General features: G+C 34.4%; 2 protein-coding genes across 2 annotated transcripts; both read left to right on the top strand.

Moving 5' to 3' along the window:
- On the top strand, nucleotides 1-10,155 carry LOC134251144 (guanine nucleotide-binding protein subunit alpha-12-like). The gene is made up of 3 exons (XM_062733509.1): nucleotides 1-481; nucleotides 6,591-6,641; nucleotides 6,842-10,155. The coding sequence occupies exons 1-3, from the start codon at nucleotides 20-22 to the stop codon at nucleotides 7,409-7,411; spliced, it is 1,083 nt and encodes a 360-aa protein (XP_062589493.1). The 5' UTR covers nucleotides 1-19; the 3' UTR covers nucleotides 7,412-10,155.
- A 3,105-nt stretch (nucleotides 10,156-13,260) lies between these two features.
- LOC134251177 (uncharacterized) lies at nucleotides 13,261-18,062 on the top strand. The gene is made up of 4 exons (XM_062733547.1): nucleotides 13,261-13,330; nucleotides 16,264-16,494; nucleotides 16,667-16,750; nucleotides 17,504-18,062. Exons 1-4 carry the CDS (start codon nucleotides 13,318-13,320, stop codon nucleotides 17,722-17,724), a joined length of 549 nt encoding a protein of 182 aa, XP_062589531.1. The 5' UTR covers nucleotides 13,261-13,317; the 3' UTR covers nucleotides 17,725-18,062.
- Nucleotides 18,063-18,750: the final 688 nt, after the last annotated feature.

Here is an 18,750-nt window from a genome sequence, read left to right on the forward strand (position 1 = left end):
GGTGTGTTATGAGGGCAAAATGGCCGACATTGTCATGTCTTGTTGTATGTCGGATCAGGAAAAAGAACAGAAGAGTCGAAGTAAAGATATAGACAGACTCATCGCCAAAGAAAAGGCACAGTTTAGACGGACAATTAAAATTCTTTTGCTCGGTGCAGGTGAGAGTGGTAAAAGTACATTCTTGAAGCAAATGAGAATCATTCATGGGCAGGACTTTGACGAGGAGTCTATCAAGGAATTCAAAAGTGTGATATACGGTAACGCAGTCAAGGGTCTGAGAGTTCTTATAGACGCCCGGGAAAAACTAGGAATACCCTGGGGTGACGAAGACAATGCCAGACACGGGACCTTCGTTTTTAGTTACAACACGACCACGAAACTGGATGAGACATCGTTTTTGCAGTATGTAGAACCGATGAGAAGTCTTTGGCAGGATAAGGGTATTCAAGCTGCGTATGATAGAAGAAGGGAATTCCAATTGGTAGGTTGCTCTCCCTTGCTAGAGATATCACGGTTTTAACGTGTTATTTACACAATAAGATATGTACTGCTGTGGTTTAATGTGTTTGGGAGTCGGTGCCAATGAATACAGGTGTTGGTTTGAGGTATGCATGTGGTATGCATGTTTGAGTGTAGTATGCACTGCATGAAAATGGATATTAGGTAAAAGGAGTAGGATTTGTTTAGTTTCATCTCTGTCATAATATCAATGACCTATATTAAGTTAATAGTATTATTGTGTTGTGGGCATTCTTCAATGTTAGGAAAACTTTATGTGCTATTGGTGCAAAATCCTATTCAAAATGTGATTTAGATTACTTTCTGTAGATTCAAAATAAACACAAAACTTATATCCTGCAATCTATTTCAATATAAATGTTTAAATACTTATAGCTTATGACATATGTATAAAGGATTTCTCGCAGCTGTGCTGCAAGATTATTTCCATCATAAGAAATATCATAAAAGAAAAAAAAAAGTCTGATAATTCACCAGACTTTATCTTGATCCCCTGTAGTGTCTTGCAGAGAATGTAAATATGTCTAGAAGTTGATTTTAAAAGTTAGAACCCTTTTTTTTTCAAATTAATTAAAACATTTTTACAAAAATAATTATTAATTTATATAATCATTAATGTTGTATAAGTGTAATATTGTGCTGATGCATGCACTGCACATTGACAAGCATCTAATCCTAGTGGAGGAGAAGAATGGACTTTGAAACTGCATGATATGAAATTTTGAATCAGGCTAGAGAACTGCATTGTAATGTAGAAATAAGAATTACTATGTCATCATGATTGACTTGTGTAATATTTTAATGCTTTTGATTTGCTACCTGGTAGGATCAGCAGATTTCTATCGATTGCCCACATTCTTTGTCCTCCTTTTTCATGATTTCATTTATCAGTCTGCAAGCAGGAAATAATAATATGATAAACATGTGCAAATGTTTAAATGTATGTAGATACACTACTGTTATGTATACGGGCTGGTCTGCTTTTGTTGGAAATTTGATACAAATCTTACTTATTCAACGCATAAGTGCATGTGCAAAGTGTAAATTAGTCAAGAGCATCATCAGTGTCAAAGCTGTAGTGATTCTTCATTCATCCTTGAGCTGTCATCAAATCATTTCGGAGAATCCAAACATTCTAGCCAAATTTCAGTACATTTAGATATGTACAGTGTATTATATAGGGGAGCCCAAAGCATTGTGCTTTGTTTATTGTATACACCAGATGTACAGTTTGTAATGGGGGGAAGACAAAAAATTCATTAGATCTTGGAATGCTGAGCTATCAAGTGAGAATTAAAGATGCATGTATCCTCCTGATCATGGAGCCAAAATGAAACCACACTCAGACCATTGTTTTACAAATAATGAAGAGTTCTGTGTACTTTCACTTCATCTGAAATAATGCATGTGCTTACAGGTGCCCTTTTGATCTTAAACATGCTTGAATCCTGGATGAACCAGTTTTTGACATTTGTGTAATTTGGATACAGAGTGATATGCCTTATCTATTTAAAACAAGAACCTTGCATTTCATTTGCAGCAAGACTTCTGATGCATCATTTTAAATTTTAAATTTTACATTCACTTTTTTATTTGTTTTTGAAGTTTTTCTTGTTGTAGACAGGTAACCTTAATGATATACAGGTAAATTGAATATGCATTAAAGGTCACTCTGACTTAAAAAAACAAGCCCACCAAAATGAATATTCATCATGTATCTCTCACTCTGCACTGAAATATTTAGTTGATGGTGAAATGATTCTAGATACTTATGTTTTAAATATATTTTATTCAAATTTTATCTGAATACTGTAAAAGCAGAAATATTCAATGGTAATTGATGAAATTTCATTCATTTTACTTAGTTTTAGCTCACCTGAGCTGAAAGCTCAAGTGAGCCTTTTTGACCAACTGTTGTCTGTCTTATATATATCTGTCTGTAAATTCTTCTTTTCAAGAATCACTTGACCAATATGAACCAAACTTGGTACAAAGTATCCTTAGGAGAAGTGGAGTTTCATTTGTTAAAATGTAGGGCCAAGTCCCCTTCACAGGGGAGATAATTAAGAAAAGACAAAAAATAGGGTGGGTCATTAAAAAATCTTCTCAAGAACCACTGAGCCAGGAAAACTGAGGCTTATGTGGAAACTCCTGGGATAGTATAGATTCTAAATTATTCAAATCATGATTCCCTGGGGTAGGGCGTTACCACAAGGGGGAAATCTGGTAAAGAACAGCATGGCCAAAGTAACTCAGGTGTACGATGTGGCCCATGGGCCTCTTGTTCACAATTACTAACAAAATTAAATCCCACATGGAATTTTTATTTGACTGAATAATGAATAGGGTTATCTTCACAACAATGACATTTAATTTCCAGAAACCCTTTTTATGACAAATGAAATTTCAACTTTATGAAAATTACTGCTTTTACAGTATTCATACTTGATACAAACCATTAACCAATATCTACCACTCTTTTACTAAAAAGGGGTTCAGGGAAACTAAATACTACAGTCTTTAATTAAATTATGATTTATGATAGCTAAGTTTGATTTGAATGAATGAAGTTGGATTAATTTATAATGAAGAAGCAAGGAAACTTTCCCAATTAAGTTTTTTCTGTTCGAATTTTTCACTTGAGAACACTTTCTACAAACCAAAAATTAAACTGGATGTGAGTAGTGCTGTTATTTTGGGATTGCTTTGGGTGTAAATAATGCTTATACTAGATCTCAGAAATTTTAAATTAATAATTTTCTTGGTTAAAATGTTCAATGTTTGGTCTTTGATGTTCCTTTTATAAATTATCTAAGCCAAAAGACATGTCTTGTATAAAGAAATTTTCAAATTAGACTCGGAAAATATCTGAATATATGAGACAGATATACATGTATGGCTTTTTCATCCATTTTAATGTACTGTAGAATCTGTGCACATATACTTGTGGAAGTCCAAAATGTTCAGAGACAGTTTACAGTGTGTTATATTTTAAGATGCCATTTTCAGTTACTTTTTATAGGGAAAAATATGCTTGCAACTGGTATTCTTTACATGTCTATTCAGTGCTGCAATGTACAATGTTTCCAGTATAGTACAAAATAAGTATATATGGTACATGTAATTATCCTACTTTAGATTATGACCTGAAGGTAATAGGTGTAAGTTTAGAGCTGCATCATCTTAAGGAATTATTGAGAATTGATCAATCTCCTTTGCATAATTGTAATTCCTTCCTCTCTCAGATACCTCTGCAATGGGCTATTGTCTAAATTGGGGTTGAAATTTTGAAAATTTCTGTATACATGGCTGTAGAAACAGGGAGGGGGACATAAATTTATCAATACGTAGAATACTATAGAAAACAACCAGTATATGCTTGTGCACCCTAAAAAATAATGACTGATGACCTTTTTTAAAAGTTTGTCAAGGAATTTGGGTAGTATCCCAGTTTTCTTTATTTAACAGCTTTCTTTAAAATTGTTCTTTCACAAATCATGAAATTTGATGAGTGGAAACTTTGAAAACTAAAAGAAATCCTTCACTTTCCTTTACTTTTCCATAGTCTTATACAGTGTCTACCTCAATCTCTACCCAGAGTTATCGTTCCACTTATACCTCAGTAACGTCTAAAAAGTAGAACGGAAGCAGAGGGACTTGATTTTTTTTCAAATGTTGTTTAAATTGGTCCACATGAAGATTAACACCTTTACATTTCTATATATGTGTCAAAGCTGCAAGTTGTTTGTCTGTAAAAACTAAACCATGTTGATATTTATCAGCAATGTGTTTTAAATTTTCCACGTTTGTAATATCCTACCGAGAAATAATCTGGTATAAAATATGGTTAGAAAGCGATAACTGATTCTAATTCTCATAAATAAACCTCCATTTAATATGTTAAGCAGAAGTTAGAAGTTTTACATTTACAAATTTATGATACACTTGGTAAAAGTAAGTTTTGCCAAGAATCTTGGCATTTAGACGTTGACAGAGGTATTGTAGGGAAGTGAACAATAACTCTGGGTAGAGATTGTGTCTACCTCAGACAACGACTGGTATTTATTGTTCTTTATATCTCTGCGTTATATGCAAGCTAATATACTAACTGAATATATGAGCCAATGGTAGAGAGTCAAAATTGACAATATATTCTTGATATAACTGTCTTTGCAACCCAAGGTTTCTTGCTCTAGTCTTGAATACTTCAATCTTCACAAAGAGAAGTGGACAAAAACCTTGGTTTGCATGATGTGAGAGAACAGTCAATGACATCTGCTTCTGTACAAGTAATTTTGTCCATATCCTTAATTCAGGACAAATTTTGCCGAGGACATGCAGGAATTATAGCAAGTTCATCAGGAAGTCACAGTTCCAGTAAATCAATGTTTCATTAATTTTATATATTAATTTTTGCAGAGCGATTTAATGAGTCTGATTGGTTTGTTTTGTATTATATACAGTAATTAAATCATACTTTTATGATATTGATTTTGAGTTCCTAAAAATAAGATTGGGAAAATCCAAAGTTAGATTAATCAAAATGAATAAAACGTGATAGAAAATTTAGGGAATGAAAATTTAATTCACTAGATATTACTAAGAAATCAACAAAAGAATTATTCTTGTATAATTTTGAGTAAGTCACAAAGACATATTGTCCTTATACTTGGTGCTTGAGTCCCTAAAAATAAGGTTAGGAAAATCCAAAGAGACATTAATCAAAATGAATAAAACATGAATTCAAAGAAAATTTCAGCAAATAAAAATTTTATCCACAAGAATTTATTGGTAAATTAAATGAATGTATATTGTATATTGGGTTTTCAGAAAAACATATTGACCTCAACCTTATGCTTGGTGGATCAATTTTTGTGTATGAAGTCAATACATTTTGGGATTGACCTCATAGAAAAGCTATACTAAGTATTTATATTTTCATGGTCAATTTCATTTAAGATGGTGCCAGACTGTGTCCAATAAGAATATACACTGTATATACATATATATCATAAAAAGGCTTGTTGTCCTTATGAATTGAAGTAGCAGGGGACATAACAATAGTAAAAGGGATTAGCAGTTTGTTCCCTAATAGGGGGTTCAATGGGAATAACCCCCCCCCCATCCCATCCCCCGGGTCTTAGGTACAACCCTACATTAAGGTATATGTACTTTTTAGGTTGACAGTTTTAAGTTAGATATTATGGGGTACCTTGATAGTTTGCAGTTTAAATTCTAGTAATGCAAAGATCTGGGATTAAGGTAAAGCATGAAGAAAGCAAGGAAACCAAGCAGTGTTAAGCTGACATTTCTTCGACTGCATAGTATTAAACTATGTTTTGAATTATTTGTTTATATCAAATACTTGAAGACCCCACTGTGAGATCAATCTGTCACTTCCAGACCCCAGGACTATTTATAAGAATGTTAATTTACCCCAAGCAATCTTCAATCTTGTGACAAGTAAGTACTTATGGCAGAGAGATATTGATTAACAGCTTCCCTGCATATACATTCTCAGCTCAGGAAACTAGCCAGTCAAATGCTTGTGTGTTATTTTCATGCTAATGAAGCCATTATTTGTGATTACAGTTATTAATTTGTTTTCTTACCTGTGTACACATCTAACTATAAGAAGCAGAATATCGATAATGCTGTAAGCTTAATCTACCCCCCCCCCCCCCCCCCCCCCCCCCCCCCCCCCCCCCCCCCCCCCCCCCCCCACTCTTCCCCGCTTCCCCAAAGAAATGTCATCTGTACTGTTAAATTGAAACTGGACAATACCTGTGTTTTGACCTCTGACAAGAGCTTTTAGATAGCAATAACTAGTTTTATAAAATGTGTCAGTTGTATGTAGGAAACTCTCATACCCTTGTTACAAGTCATTAACCATATACACCCAAAGGCTAATCTATTGTGGCTAAAAATACTGTGTTTATGAATATGATCCATTTATCTAGAAATAAATAAAGCTACTGAAAAAAATCTAATTCTGGTGTCAGCGTTCTATCAGTGTGAGAGAGGGTGATAAGTCATATGAGAATGGCTGTATTCTGATTCTTCTTTTTCAGGGAGATTCACTGAAGTACTTCCTGGATGACTTGAATCGAGTAGGACAACCAGTAAGAGGCCTTTTATTAAACAAGTTCAAAATGTTGTTCAAGTTTATAAAGATAAAACAAAAAGCTAGAATACAACCTTGAATGTGCAGCAACAAGTACAGCAGATCAAAGAAAACCATTTCCCTTTTTTATCAACAAGGGAAAAGTTTATCAGTAGTTCATTGCTTAAAAATGTGCAAGTCTGTATTTCTGTTTTTCAGGGCTATGTGCCAACAAAACTTGATATTCTGCATGCCAGAAAGGCTACTAAAGGAATCATTGAGCACACCATTGACATCAGTGGTGTACCATTTCTGTTTGTGGATGTTGGAGGTCAAAGGTCACAGAGACAAAAATGGTTTCAATGCTTCGAGAGCATTACTTCAATTCTTTTCCTTGCCTCCTCCAGTGAATTTGATCAAGTGCTTTTAGAGGACAGGAAAACAAATCGGCTTCAGGAGTCGTGTGACATCTTTGAAACAATTATAAACAATAAGACTTTTTGCAATGTGTCAATAATTCTCTTTTTGAACAAATTCGACCTTTTAAAAGAGAAAATCCGACATGTGAGCATAAGAGACTACTTCCCCGACTTTCCAGGTGACCCTCATAATCTGGAACATGTACAGAACTTTCTGCTAACAATGTTCGATGAGAAGCGAAAAGATCGCAGTAAACCTCTGTTTCATCATTTCACAACTGCCATAGACACAGAGAATGTGAAATTTGTCTTTCAGGCCGTGAAGGACACGATTCTACAAGAAAACCTCAAGTCCCTCATGCTTCAGTGAGGGGCTGGATCTACCTACAAGTGTTGTGAAAAAAGCAAATCAAAACAAATGAATATAGATTGCCTGACGGGGGGCACCTGCCTGTGACCCAGGGGGAGCACCTGCTTCTGACTCGGTCCCCTGACGTGAGTGAGGGACTGTCAGACGTACTAAGGTCTTCATTAGGGGGGACTTGCTTGATATAGCTTCATGTGGCATGTGTCGTGCAAAATATGTGAGCCGTGTATGTAAGAGATGGGTATCACCTTAACTGATACAAAATTCTGCATATATCTTTTTCTAGTCTATCATTAAGGGAGTTATAATTGCTCTGTCAATATGCATGTTGTACATGTAGTGTGGTGATCCCGTGTAATGGTGTTGAAAATTCTGTCATTTCATACTGTAAAATGCACTGTATTCATGTAAATTTGAGATAATATCAACTATAAGAAGTTAAATTACACATACATTCACAATATATATTGACATGTTCCTTTTATGGATTTTTTTCTGTCACCAAAGATGTACATTATTTGTTTTTTCAAGAACACTTTTGTCTATTTCCTCATCAACATAAAAATTCAGACAAAGATTCATGTCAATTTGTTATCGGCCATTTTATTCACTTCAAGGTCACATAGATTTGTTTATTTTTTTCCTGTAAAGCTTGATTTAGTTTAATTTGTTTATCTTCAGAAGTTCAGATTCACAGATTGAATGTGTTATCTACCAGTGATAATGGTCCTGGGCTATCACTTTATATATAGTAGTTTCATTTTGACCAAATTGTTGAGATTATATTGGCACAAATCACATGACAAGAAGTTGTAATTTCTTTTTATTTATGTTGCCCAATTATTGGCAACCCAGTAATATTATTGTATTCATGTTGACCCAGTCAAATTTAAGTATTTTCAAAAAAAAAATGTATTGTCATTTAAGTAATATTATGTATAGCGTTGCATTTTATTGTTTAATTTTTAAAAGTTGAGAAGCACACCCAGATGCTTTTAAAACTAATATAATAACAAGGAAAATATTTTATGTATGAAGATGTTTACACAATGATTTACATGTAAAGGTTGTAGTGATTTATCAAATGAAAACTGTGCTACATTTCCTGTATATTTGTAACATTCCTGGCTGACTACTTGCGCTAGGGTTGTGTCCGTGCTCTATGTATTCACAAGTCGTAGTAAACACTTGGATCAATCAATGAGACCTTTGAAATTCAATACTTTTTTTTCTAAAGAGTTCCTGTAGAATACTTATTATCACTTCCTCCAAAAAACAGGCTTATTTAGACGACTGTTAAAGTACTTAAGTCTCGACTGTTTTTAATCATCATATGAAGTATTTGATGGTGACTTCCTTGTCTAAGTTTAAGAGGCATACCAAAATTCAATCTCACTTCATAACCTGAAAAGTAAATTTCAAGTATGTATCACTTTCATAACTTGAATGATTACAAATGTCATTGTAAATGTTGAAATAAGTGTGTGCGGACCATTTTAATGCATCAATTAAGTGGAGATGATTGTTTGAAAGATGTTCACATTTAATTTTAACTAATTTCAGGATTAATTTAGCTAAGAGAGAGAGAGGGAGAGCAAGAGAGAGGCAAAGAGAGGAATCATTTTTAGTATATCATATATATATTCAGAAATGTTAAAGCTGTATTTATGTGAATTACAGAATTCTTATACTGTAGACGTACTTTTTTCCATGGGGTCATAATTCCGCGGAATCTCAATGTCTGTTTAATCCGCGGGTTGAAAATTATGCGGATTTTTCAGACGGTTACTATATGCCTTGCATTTATATTAAGTACGCTTGGACAAATTTCCGCGGAAAATTTGTGACCGCGTACATAGCGTAATTTAATACCACGCGGAAAAAAGTACTTCTACAGTATATTGAGAATGGTGAAAGACCCTAACTTTAGGAGGAGAGTTGGTGCATTGAATGGAAACTGACCAGCTGATGGTCAGCTGACTTTTACTCGTAAAGCAGAAATTTACAAATGTTCATTAAGTGCCTCATTTATTTCAATAGTTTTTTTCCCCTAAGAAATTATACATGTTACATCTTACAAATGAATGTTAGAATGTCTAGTGATTATTACGTTTTTCTAAATGTTTATGTTTCCAAGTTTAAAAAACGATGAATGCAATATTGAAGATGTGTTCTAGAGTATAAAGGTCTTAACAACTGTTGTAATAAGTCAACAATGGAAAAAATTATGGCAAGGAGGAGAATGTTATGATGTGTAATGATTTGTTTCTAAATAAGGGACTTAACTGTTACAAAGCGTTATCGAATACTACATTTTCCCTGTGTTGCAATATTTTTATACCTGTTCTATGATCATTTTTATAGCTTTCACACTCAGTATTTTAAGATAGTCATATACTTCATTATTTTACTTTTTATTCTTTGGGGAAATGGTTCAGTATTTAATCTTCTGCTGATAACGATATATGAATCATGCTTCTATTTTACTGTTATTTCTATGAGACAAATTCTAGTTTATTGTTCTTATGTACATTGCGTAGTTATTAGCAAATCTTGATCCCAACTTTGCTCAATAATTTTCTATTTTATTACTGTACAATCAGAATATAAAACTTCCTTGGTGCATTTGCTAGTGTCTTAAAGAAAGACCACTCCAGTCTTAAAGAAAGACAACTCCAGGTTTTCACTTTCTTTTACTAACTTGTTTATTTTCTTTGTATACTTTGCATGTTGTGTAAAAGTTATGCCTTTCATTGCATTATTTTTTTTTCTCATCCCACCACAGATAAGATATGAAATCAGAATTACATTAATTGCCAAAAATCTTTTCATTCTTTTAACTTAGCCAAATTGACCAAGAATTTGTTAATACTGATATGTTTTCATGTATTTTGTTGGCGGATACTTGTATAACTTATCATATTTTGAATCTGGTTTGATTTTAATTTTACAATTTATTTTTTGGCCAACTTGATTAATTCAAGCTAAACTTGATTTAATAACTTCTACAATTGCAGTAGTATTCTATATGTCATGCTAATTTTATTTTATACAGTTAAACTTTGGTATCTTTAACATCAATAATTTTGAATACCTTGCTATGTTGAAGTGAGTAGTAAGTCCCAACTGGTATCTCTTTATGGAATTTAATCTTGAAATCTTGTGTCCTTTTTATTATTATTATTTTTTTTGGGGGGGGGTCATCAAGTTTAAGATAACAATGTTTAACTGTATACAATTTATTGAAGTTTATCTGCAAATTCCTATAAAACTTTTGTCTTTAAATTCATCTTGAACTGCTAGCATTATTTTTCAAGGCATTAAACAACAGAAAAAAGTCAAACCAGAGACAGTATAACAGAGAATTATCTGTAGACACAAATGATAAGGCACTGGTTACTAGATATTGTCTGATATGTGTATAGCCTGAGAGTCTTTGTGAGGCCCAGGCTGGAGTAAGAATCATTTATCTACATGTAAACAAATACCTTAATGACATATATAGAAATTTTAGATTAAAATCTATCTATACTACTGCTAGTTTGTGTTGTTGATTTTTTACACTAAATACATGTATGTAAAAAAAATTATACCTCTGCCCTGACATAAGGCAATTTATTTCTCTCTGACCTGTGTTGCATTATAGTTAGTTTTATATCTGCTTTTCATCCATAGTCATAATACTTTATACTTTCATGTAAGTTAGTTACATCTGATTCATTGAGAAACATTTGTAAAAAAAACACTTACCCTCTGAATGGTGAAACCACTCCCTCTAGCGTAGCAACAGTCAACATCTCTTGAATGGTGATGTTTCAAATATGTTCACATTCGGTTCAGTGTTATATTTATTTGTATAAAACATTCAGTGTAAATATAATAAATACATCTTGCCGTTGAGGGTAAGGCCTTGGTTGACAATGGTTTTCGAAGATGAACATTTTCAATGTTACCCTCAGCTGCATGCTGTAGTATTGAACATTTAGAGTACGACACAGACACTGATTCCAAAGTTGTGTTTAGGAGGAGTAAGCATCCCCATGAGCCCTATGTATTGATAAAGTAGATGGAACACTCCGTGCATCAACTTATCTGTCAGTAGCCTGCCTCGGTTGAAAAATTGATTGTACTAGGCATGCTTTTGAGTATTAAATAGCCTAATGCATGGTTATAATGAGCTAGAGTACCTCTGTGAAAAAAAACAACTCTACCTGAGGGGGTTCTGTAGTTCAGGTGGGGGCTCTATTGATAATGGAATGAAAATGCCTTTATTCTTCAAAAATCTTCGCTGCACCTTATAATTTAGCAGACAAAATTAATGCAGAGTTATGATGAGCAAGAGCGCCTCTTCCACTATTTTGTTTTTTCGGCTCCTGGGCCAGTTTTTCTGGTCTTAGAGTGGGATTCCATTTGTTTGGCCATGGAGTGGAAATGCATAAATAGTATTAAATGTTTTGAAAAACATCTTCTCTGACAAAATTCCTACTATTTGTATGTTGGAAACTATTCAAAAATCAAGAAAAAGCAATGGTATATTTTAATTAAGCAAATCACGGTTTTCAAAATATTGAGCAAACAAAAGGACTTCTTCTATCAAGAGTATTTGACCAAAGACCAAAACCAGTTGTGGACAACGACTCTTTATGGAGTAAAAGTGTGCTTAAAAATATATTTCAAGACTTTGCTGTATACTTGCTGCATGGTTGCTTCCTTCGTCACGTGTGTCCAGAGTGAACAGTTTTGCTACTGGGTTCTTGTTAATAACGCAGGGCACTATTTCGTAAATTCCAAGGAACTTTTGGAAAAATTGGAATCACAAAATTTAATCAAAATTAAAAACATCAAAACCTTTTCATACACTTTATATACAACAATTCCCAACGATAAATTAAAGTCCAGGCTTTTTGAAAGCCGCTTTGTTGATACAGTTGGAATTCGTAAATAAATTAAAATTTGTCATTGGTCATTTGCAAAATTATTTTGTTAAAAATATTCTGATTGTTCATACAGGTATTCTGAAAATGATAATTAAAATGCTTGAGTTTTTGATTGACAATATTTATATGGTTTTTGGAGACCAGGTCTTCCAACAATCTATAGGAATTTCAATGGGTACCTATTGCGCACGTTGTTAGCAGACCCTTTTGTATTATTTGTAATTTGAAACAACATTTGTCCAAAATCTTATAAGTGGAAAGAAAAAAAAAGCTTTGCTGTCAGTGTGGTCTTTATTCAGATATATCGACGACTTGCGTATTGTCAATTAACAATGGCTATTTCCATTCTTATATATCCAGGTGAGCTTGAAATAAATGATGCCACAGAGTCTGACATATCTGTTTCATATTTAGATATTTTACTAGAAAAAGATGTTAATGGTAATCTAACAACCAAGCTTTATGATAAACGTGATAACTTAACTTTTCAATCGTCAACTTTCCTGATTACTTATGTAGCAATATGCCTTCATCACTGCATACGGGGTGTATATCTCTCAGCTGATTCGATACGCTAGAGCATGCTTTACGTATGAACAATTTCTAAAACGAGGTAAGTTATTGACAAATAAGCTGATGAAACAAGAATATCAACATTCTCTTAATTACGACTTTCTTAGTCGTAATAGCGATTTGTTTTTTCGTAAACATGTAGTGACTTTTTAATCTTGTTATGTTATTTCCACTTTTTCTTTTTTCCCCATTTTTTTCTCATTTTGACCCTTCTAGGTTTCTAAAGAAATTAAAAATAAATAAAAGAATTTCAGAACAAAATCAGAAAGTGGCTAAGAGTGGAGGATTTTTAATGATACAGGGAAAGTTTGTGATTGTCTCTAAATTTAACTTCGTCGATTACAGATCTAGATCAATCGAGGACATTTTTTTTTTACCTGAGTTGATATCATACGTATCATGGCCTGGACAGGTTGGTAAAATTTTTGTAAATTGTAGTTTGACATCACGGATCTAGTAAAAATTAACGAGGAAAATGAAGTGAATTTACTTATTTTGAAAATAATGAAACAACAATTATTATTGACTGATATTTGAATTTTAAAAATATTTAGTTATCATTCTTACATGTATCAGTAACAAGGTAGTAAAATGTATGTGTAAAGTATGTACATACCGGTATGTACGAAAGCCCAGAAGGCTCATTCGAGATTCGAGTTTCGGAGTACGAGATTCGAAATTCAAGTTTCGAAATTCAAGATCCAAACTAACCAATCAAAAACAGGTTCAACATTTGAATACTCCCCTTGATTATGTTTGTACTATCAAGAATTCGTTGAATATATTTATAACAAATGGCTCATTTGCTAAAATGATAATGCAAGAAAAAATGTTTTATGTATAAAATTGTAATAGATAATGAGCAACTGTCTTGGCCGGCATGTTGATGATTTCTATCTTTTGTATAGACATGGTGCAAGTTGGTATAAATTGATATATATTTTATTAAATTCAATAACTTCATATTTTAAATAAAACTGGTGCCATCAACCTGCTCAGCTGATATTAAAAGATTTCCCGGAAACCTCCTGTGGAAACCCCCTAAAATTACCAACTTTATCGATCTTTTAGTTAGATTGATTTGTCTTGAAACTTGTCTCGAGAAATATACAAAAGTTTTCCATCTGAAACTTATTTTGGGTCCCCGGCCCAGAGCAAAAAAAAAAAAAATAAATAAATAAAAAAATAAAAAACAAGATGAGTTTGTGAAAACTGATGCCCCCGTATGGCAACAATGTGGAGATTAAAAAATTAAGATAATAGTGTCATCAGATGTTCATAGACAAAAAATCAGCATGCATCACCATTTTCGAGGGTTTTTTGATTCTTGTATGATTTCAAAATATAAAACACCATATACAGACATTAAAATAACGTACACCAATCCTTCAAGAAATGGAACTCTTCCACCCATGGAAAAAGAAAAAAAAAGTTCAAACTACGTTGCGTATGTCCTTAAACTTTACTTAAATACAAATTAAATTATGTTGGTACCCAAAGTAAGGTCTTGTCACAAGAAATACAACCGTAAAATATAAATGCCCTTTCACCACCTATTCAAAAGTTATGGTCAAGGATAAGTTTCTGGAGGGTACGTCAAACTCCAAAGCGTCAAAGTTGTTGGTTTTTAAAGAAAGGTCTTGTCACAAGGATTACATATTTGGGGTATGAAAGCCATGACCCTTACCGTTTAAAAGTTATGGCCAAGGTTAAAGTTTCTAAAAGTAGGTCAACTTCCAAGGTCAAAACCAAAGGGTGAGAGTTCTTGATATCAAATGAAAGGTCTTATCACAAGGATTAAATATATGAAGTATGAAAGCCCTTGTCCTAACCCTTCAAAAATTATGGTAAGGGCTTTTTTTAAAAGTAGGTCAAACTCCAAGGTCAAGGTCAAAAGATGTTGGTATTCAATGAAAGGTCTTCTCACCTTTACCAAGGATTACATTTTTGAAGTATGAAAGCCTTAGCTCTTGGTCACACTCTTGCCCAAGGGGTCATGCATGATTTGAACAAAATTGAATCTTCCCTTTCAGAGGATGCTTCTGCATGAGTTTAATCTTTCATGGCCAAGTGAATCTTGAGAAGAAGATCTTAAAGGATTTTTCTTATTTATTCCTATTTTAACTTTGATCACCCATTGTGGCCCCACCCTATCCCCCGGGGTCATGATTTGAACAAACTTGAATCTACACTACCTGAGGATGATTCCACATGAATTTCATCTTTCCTGGCCCAGTGGTTCTGGAGAAGAAAATTTTAAAACATTTTTCCTATGTATTCCTATGTTGAATTTAAATACCCCATTGTGACCCCAACCTACCCCAGGGGGACATGATTTGAACAAACTTGAATCTACACTACCTGAGGATGATTCCACATGAGTGTCATCTTTTCTGGCCCAGTGGTTTTGGAGAAAAAGATTTTTAAAGATTGTTCCTATGTATTCCTTTGTTGAATTTTTCCTATGTATTCCTATGTTGAGCTTTGAAACCCCATTGTGGCCCCACCCTACCCCCCGGGGACATGATTTGAACAAACTTGAAACTTGAATCTTCGCTACCTGAGGATGATTCAACATGAGTTTCATCTTTTCTGGCCCAGTGGTTTTGGAGAAAAAGATTTTTAAAGATTTTTCCTATGTATTCCTTTGTTGAATTTTGATAACCCATTGTAGCCCCATCCTACCCCCGGGGGTCATGATTTGAACAAACTTGAATCTACACTACCTGAAAATGATTTCACATGAGTTTCATCTTTCCTGGCCAAGTGATTCTTGAGAAGAATATTTTTCAAAGATGACATTAATTTTTCAATAATTCATTATCATCTCCCCTTGGAAGAGGGGATGGCCCTTCATTTGAACAAACTTGAATCCTCTTCACCCAAAAATACTTTGTGGCAAGGTCCAGTGGTTTTTGAGAAGAAGATGAAAATGGGAAAAGTTAACGACGACAACGACAACGACAGACAACGGACAAATTTTGATCAGAAAAGCTCACTTGAGCCTTCGGCTCAGGTGAGCTAAAAACAATATACGTCCGGATCTATCGATCCAGGCGCTTAAAAAACTCCTAACTTTAACCTTGGTCATATCATTTAACCTGTTAGTGCAAGACTTTTAAACTGTACTTTCTTTCGGTACCAACATTTTTGGTATCTTGTGACCATGGAGTTTGATTTACATTTGAGAAACTCCAACTTTGGCCATAAGTTGCCATGCAGGGAAATCAGTGTTTCACCAATACGTCTCCGTTATCTGAGAAGGAATCAGCAAAGATCCACTCACGTATAACTATATATTTTTTAAATCTTATGTTCTGTGCAATTCCTGCTAAATCTCTTTAGCATTACCAAAGACGAAAGATCAATTAAAGGAGAAAAACTTGAAGTTACGTAAAGAATTAGACGACCTACGTCGACAGTATGAAGTTAACGTGTACAGTGTTATTGAGAATCTGAAGACGCAGTATTACCGGACAAAACTGGACCCCTGTCGCTATGAAAGGCTGAAAGAAAGCATCAAAGAAGCTACGAGTGATGAGAACTTAGAACAAACTGATGTCGTTCCAGGGAAAGGTGAAAATTGTTCCTACTGTATGATATCTCACTGCCGCAGATTGCATAAAAACTTGCAACAAGAACTGCTTGCCCAAGATCGAGAGAATTAAATTCTTTGAGTTTAATGATTATATACGTGTATGCAATGTCTTATATATAAATGTATTTATTGTAGTTTTTTGTCTTTCAGATATATCTGAACCCGTCGTCGGATTTGTGGAAAGTAGTCGGGAATTAGCTGAACGGATGAAAAGGAGTGCGCAACACGAGAGAGGTGTTTTAATTGTCCCCTGCTTTCGCAAAAGCGAGGGGACATTTTTCATTTTTCGTCAGTCTAAAGTTCTGCCCGTCTGTCACAAAAACGTTAACCTTAGTCATATCTTTTTATTGGGAAGAAATAGGATTTTTATATTACACGTGTTTTACTTGTGACAAGGCTTTTCTAAAGACACTGATTTTTTTTAACCTCGTGATCTTGACCTCCAAGTATGACCTGTACATTATCTGTGGAAAGTTTTTAGGGGGGTGGGGGTGTAGGTCAAACAAAAAGGTCAAGGTCAAAGGGTCAGAAATCATAGCATGCTCGGAAATATCACACTGATGCCCCCTGTATGACAGCTTCATTGCAAGGGTTAATTTTTCTCAAATGCCCGCTTTCGGTGTCTTTGTTGGTGAGATGTCATTATTCATGACATATTTTGTCAAATATGAACGCCATATAATATGTCAGGGGGCATCAGTGTTTCACAAACATCTTGTTTTTATTTGATTTGTACAGTGTATGTTATGTCCACAACATTGTTTTCTTCACAATCTTTATTTATAATCTTGTCAACTGGTATCGAAATGTCAATGAATAGCTTGGTCTAGAGTTTATTAATTCGTAAATCACCAGTGAGAGAAATTAACATATTCGGGGGGAATAATAAAACCTCTATTTCATAATTGTGCATTTCAGAAGACTTGTAAAACTTGTGAAAATAAAAATAATTTTTACAAATCATGCTTTTCATTCTCTGTTTTACAGAAATCTCAAACATGCAAAAAACGGAAATTGAAGTTCAGATCGAAGATCTAAACCGCCACATTCAACGTTACGACAGCAGATTTAAACGGGCACACAACAAGCTGCGCGCGCTCAGACGGGAATATGGCGATTCCAAACGGCACCTACCTCCAGAACGCTACCGTCTGCTAAAGAGAATGATTAAAACTGTTATAAAAGACAGCGAACTGACACCAGATTGATTAAGATGATTTTTGGGTGGTGGGGAGGGGCGGTGGCTCCAAACTGGAGCAGTAATAACAGTAACAGTCCTGCTGGTACATGGATTATTTATTGCTATTTTCTCGATTGTTATTTCCAACGGCTGACGAGTAACCAGTTGCTATAACGTAACGACTCCACAATCGTTATATATTTACTAGTATACAAATGTATTGGGTTCCTTATAAATCTGTCAGTATATTCTTTAATTGGTAAAAAAAAATAAAGCAGAATTTGAAGTTGTGTTTTTTGCTAGTAGGCTATATGCTAGAGTATGACAATTCATGACTTCTCCCACTATGCTATATTATTTATCAGTAAAATCTACCAATACAAAAACATTGATCTTGTTTTTTATTAACTGTATATTATAGCTCGTGACTTTGCCCCCTTCTGCGCCCCTCTAGACCTCTTTTGAGGACTCCAAGAACAAGGGATAGGAGCGTTAATAGTGTTATCAAACAAAAAAATCTGCAGTCCCCAAATGATGAGTATAGGTAGGCAAGGAGGATTAATTCCTCTCTTTCTCTATAAATTAATATCAATTTGACGGTTTTCCTGACCATTCGACCAGATGGATTTGTGGAAAGACCCAAAAGAATGAGCGTGGGCTGAAAGATCGGATGCGCTCCTATTCAGCGACTGAGGCAACGCTAAAGGCAATCTGGTGAGACAGAGGAGGAGGAACCACAGCGACCACAATTTCAAAGTGCCAGTCAACGAGGGGCAGCCAAGGAGAAGGGGCAACACCAGAAGAGCAGACACGCGAGCCCAGGAGGAAGACAGCAGAATCAGAGAGGAAAGCTCAATTGGCCAGCTAACTGCCATAAGGAAGAATGGGGGAGGTTTCGTAATGATGTAAACAAACCTAAATGCATCACTGACAAGAGGAATAGACAAAAAGATCTACGGCATAGCAACGATAATGTATAACGTAGGACTGGACAGATTTGGAAAGAAGGAACAGCAGCAACCAAGGGGAGTAGCAAATAAGAACAAGACAAAGA

The sequence above is a fragment of the Saccostrea cucullata genome, unplaced genomic scaffold, assembly GCF_032062105.1.
Source record: "Saccostrea cucullata isolate Sc308-1 unplaced genomic scaffold, CSIRO_AGI_Scuc_v1 ctg84, whole genome shotgun sequence".
In the NCBI taxonomy this organism is placed as follows: Eukaryota; Metazoa; Mollusca; class Bivalvia; order Ostreida; family Ostreidae; genus Saccostrea; species Saccostrea cuccullata.

Bases quoted from the DNA above. Each gene is read 5' to 3' on its own strand.
- LOC134251144 (XM_062733509.1), top strand. From the start codon at position 20: ATGGCCGACATTGTCATGTCTTGTTGTATGTCGGATCAGGAAAAAGAA. The intron at 482-6,590 runs GTAGGTTGCTCT...CTTCTTTTTCAG, and splicing joins GAAGAAGGGAATTCCAATTG to GGAGATTCACTGAAGTACTT. The intron at 6,642-6,841 runs GTAAGAGGCCTT...TCTGTTTTTCAG, and splicing joins TGAATCGAGTAGGACAACCA to GGCTATGTGCCAACAAAACT.
- LOC134251177 (XM_062733547.1), top strand. The intron at 16,495-16,666 runs GTGAAAATTGTT...TTTGTCTTTCAG, and splicing joins TGATGTCGTTCCAGGGAAAG to ATATATCTGAACCCGTCGTC. The intron at 16,751-17,503 runs GTGTTTTAATTG...TCTGTTTTACAG, and splicing joins GAGTGCGCAACACGAGAGAG to AAATCTCAAACATGCAAAAA.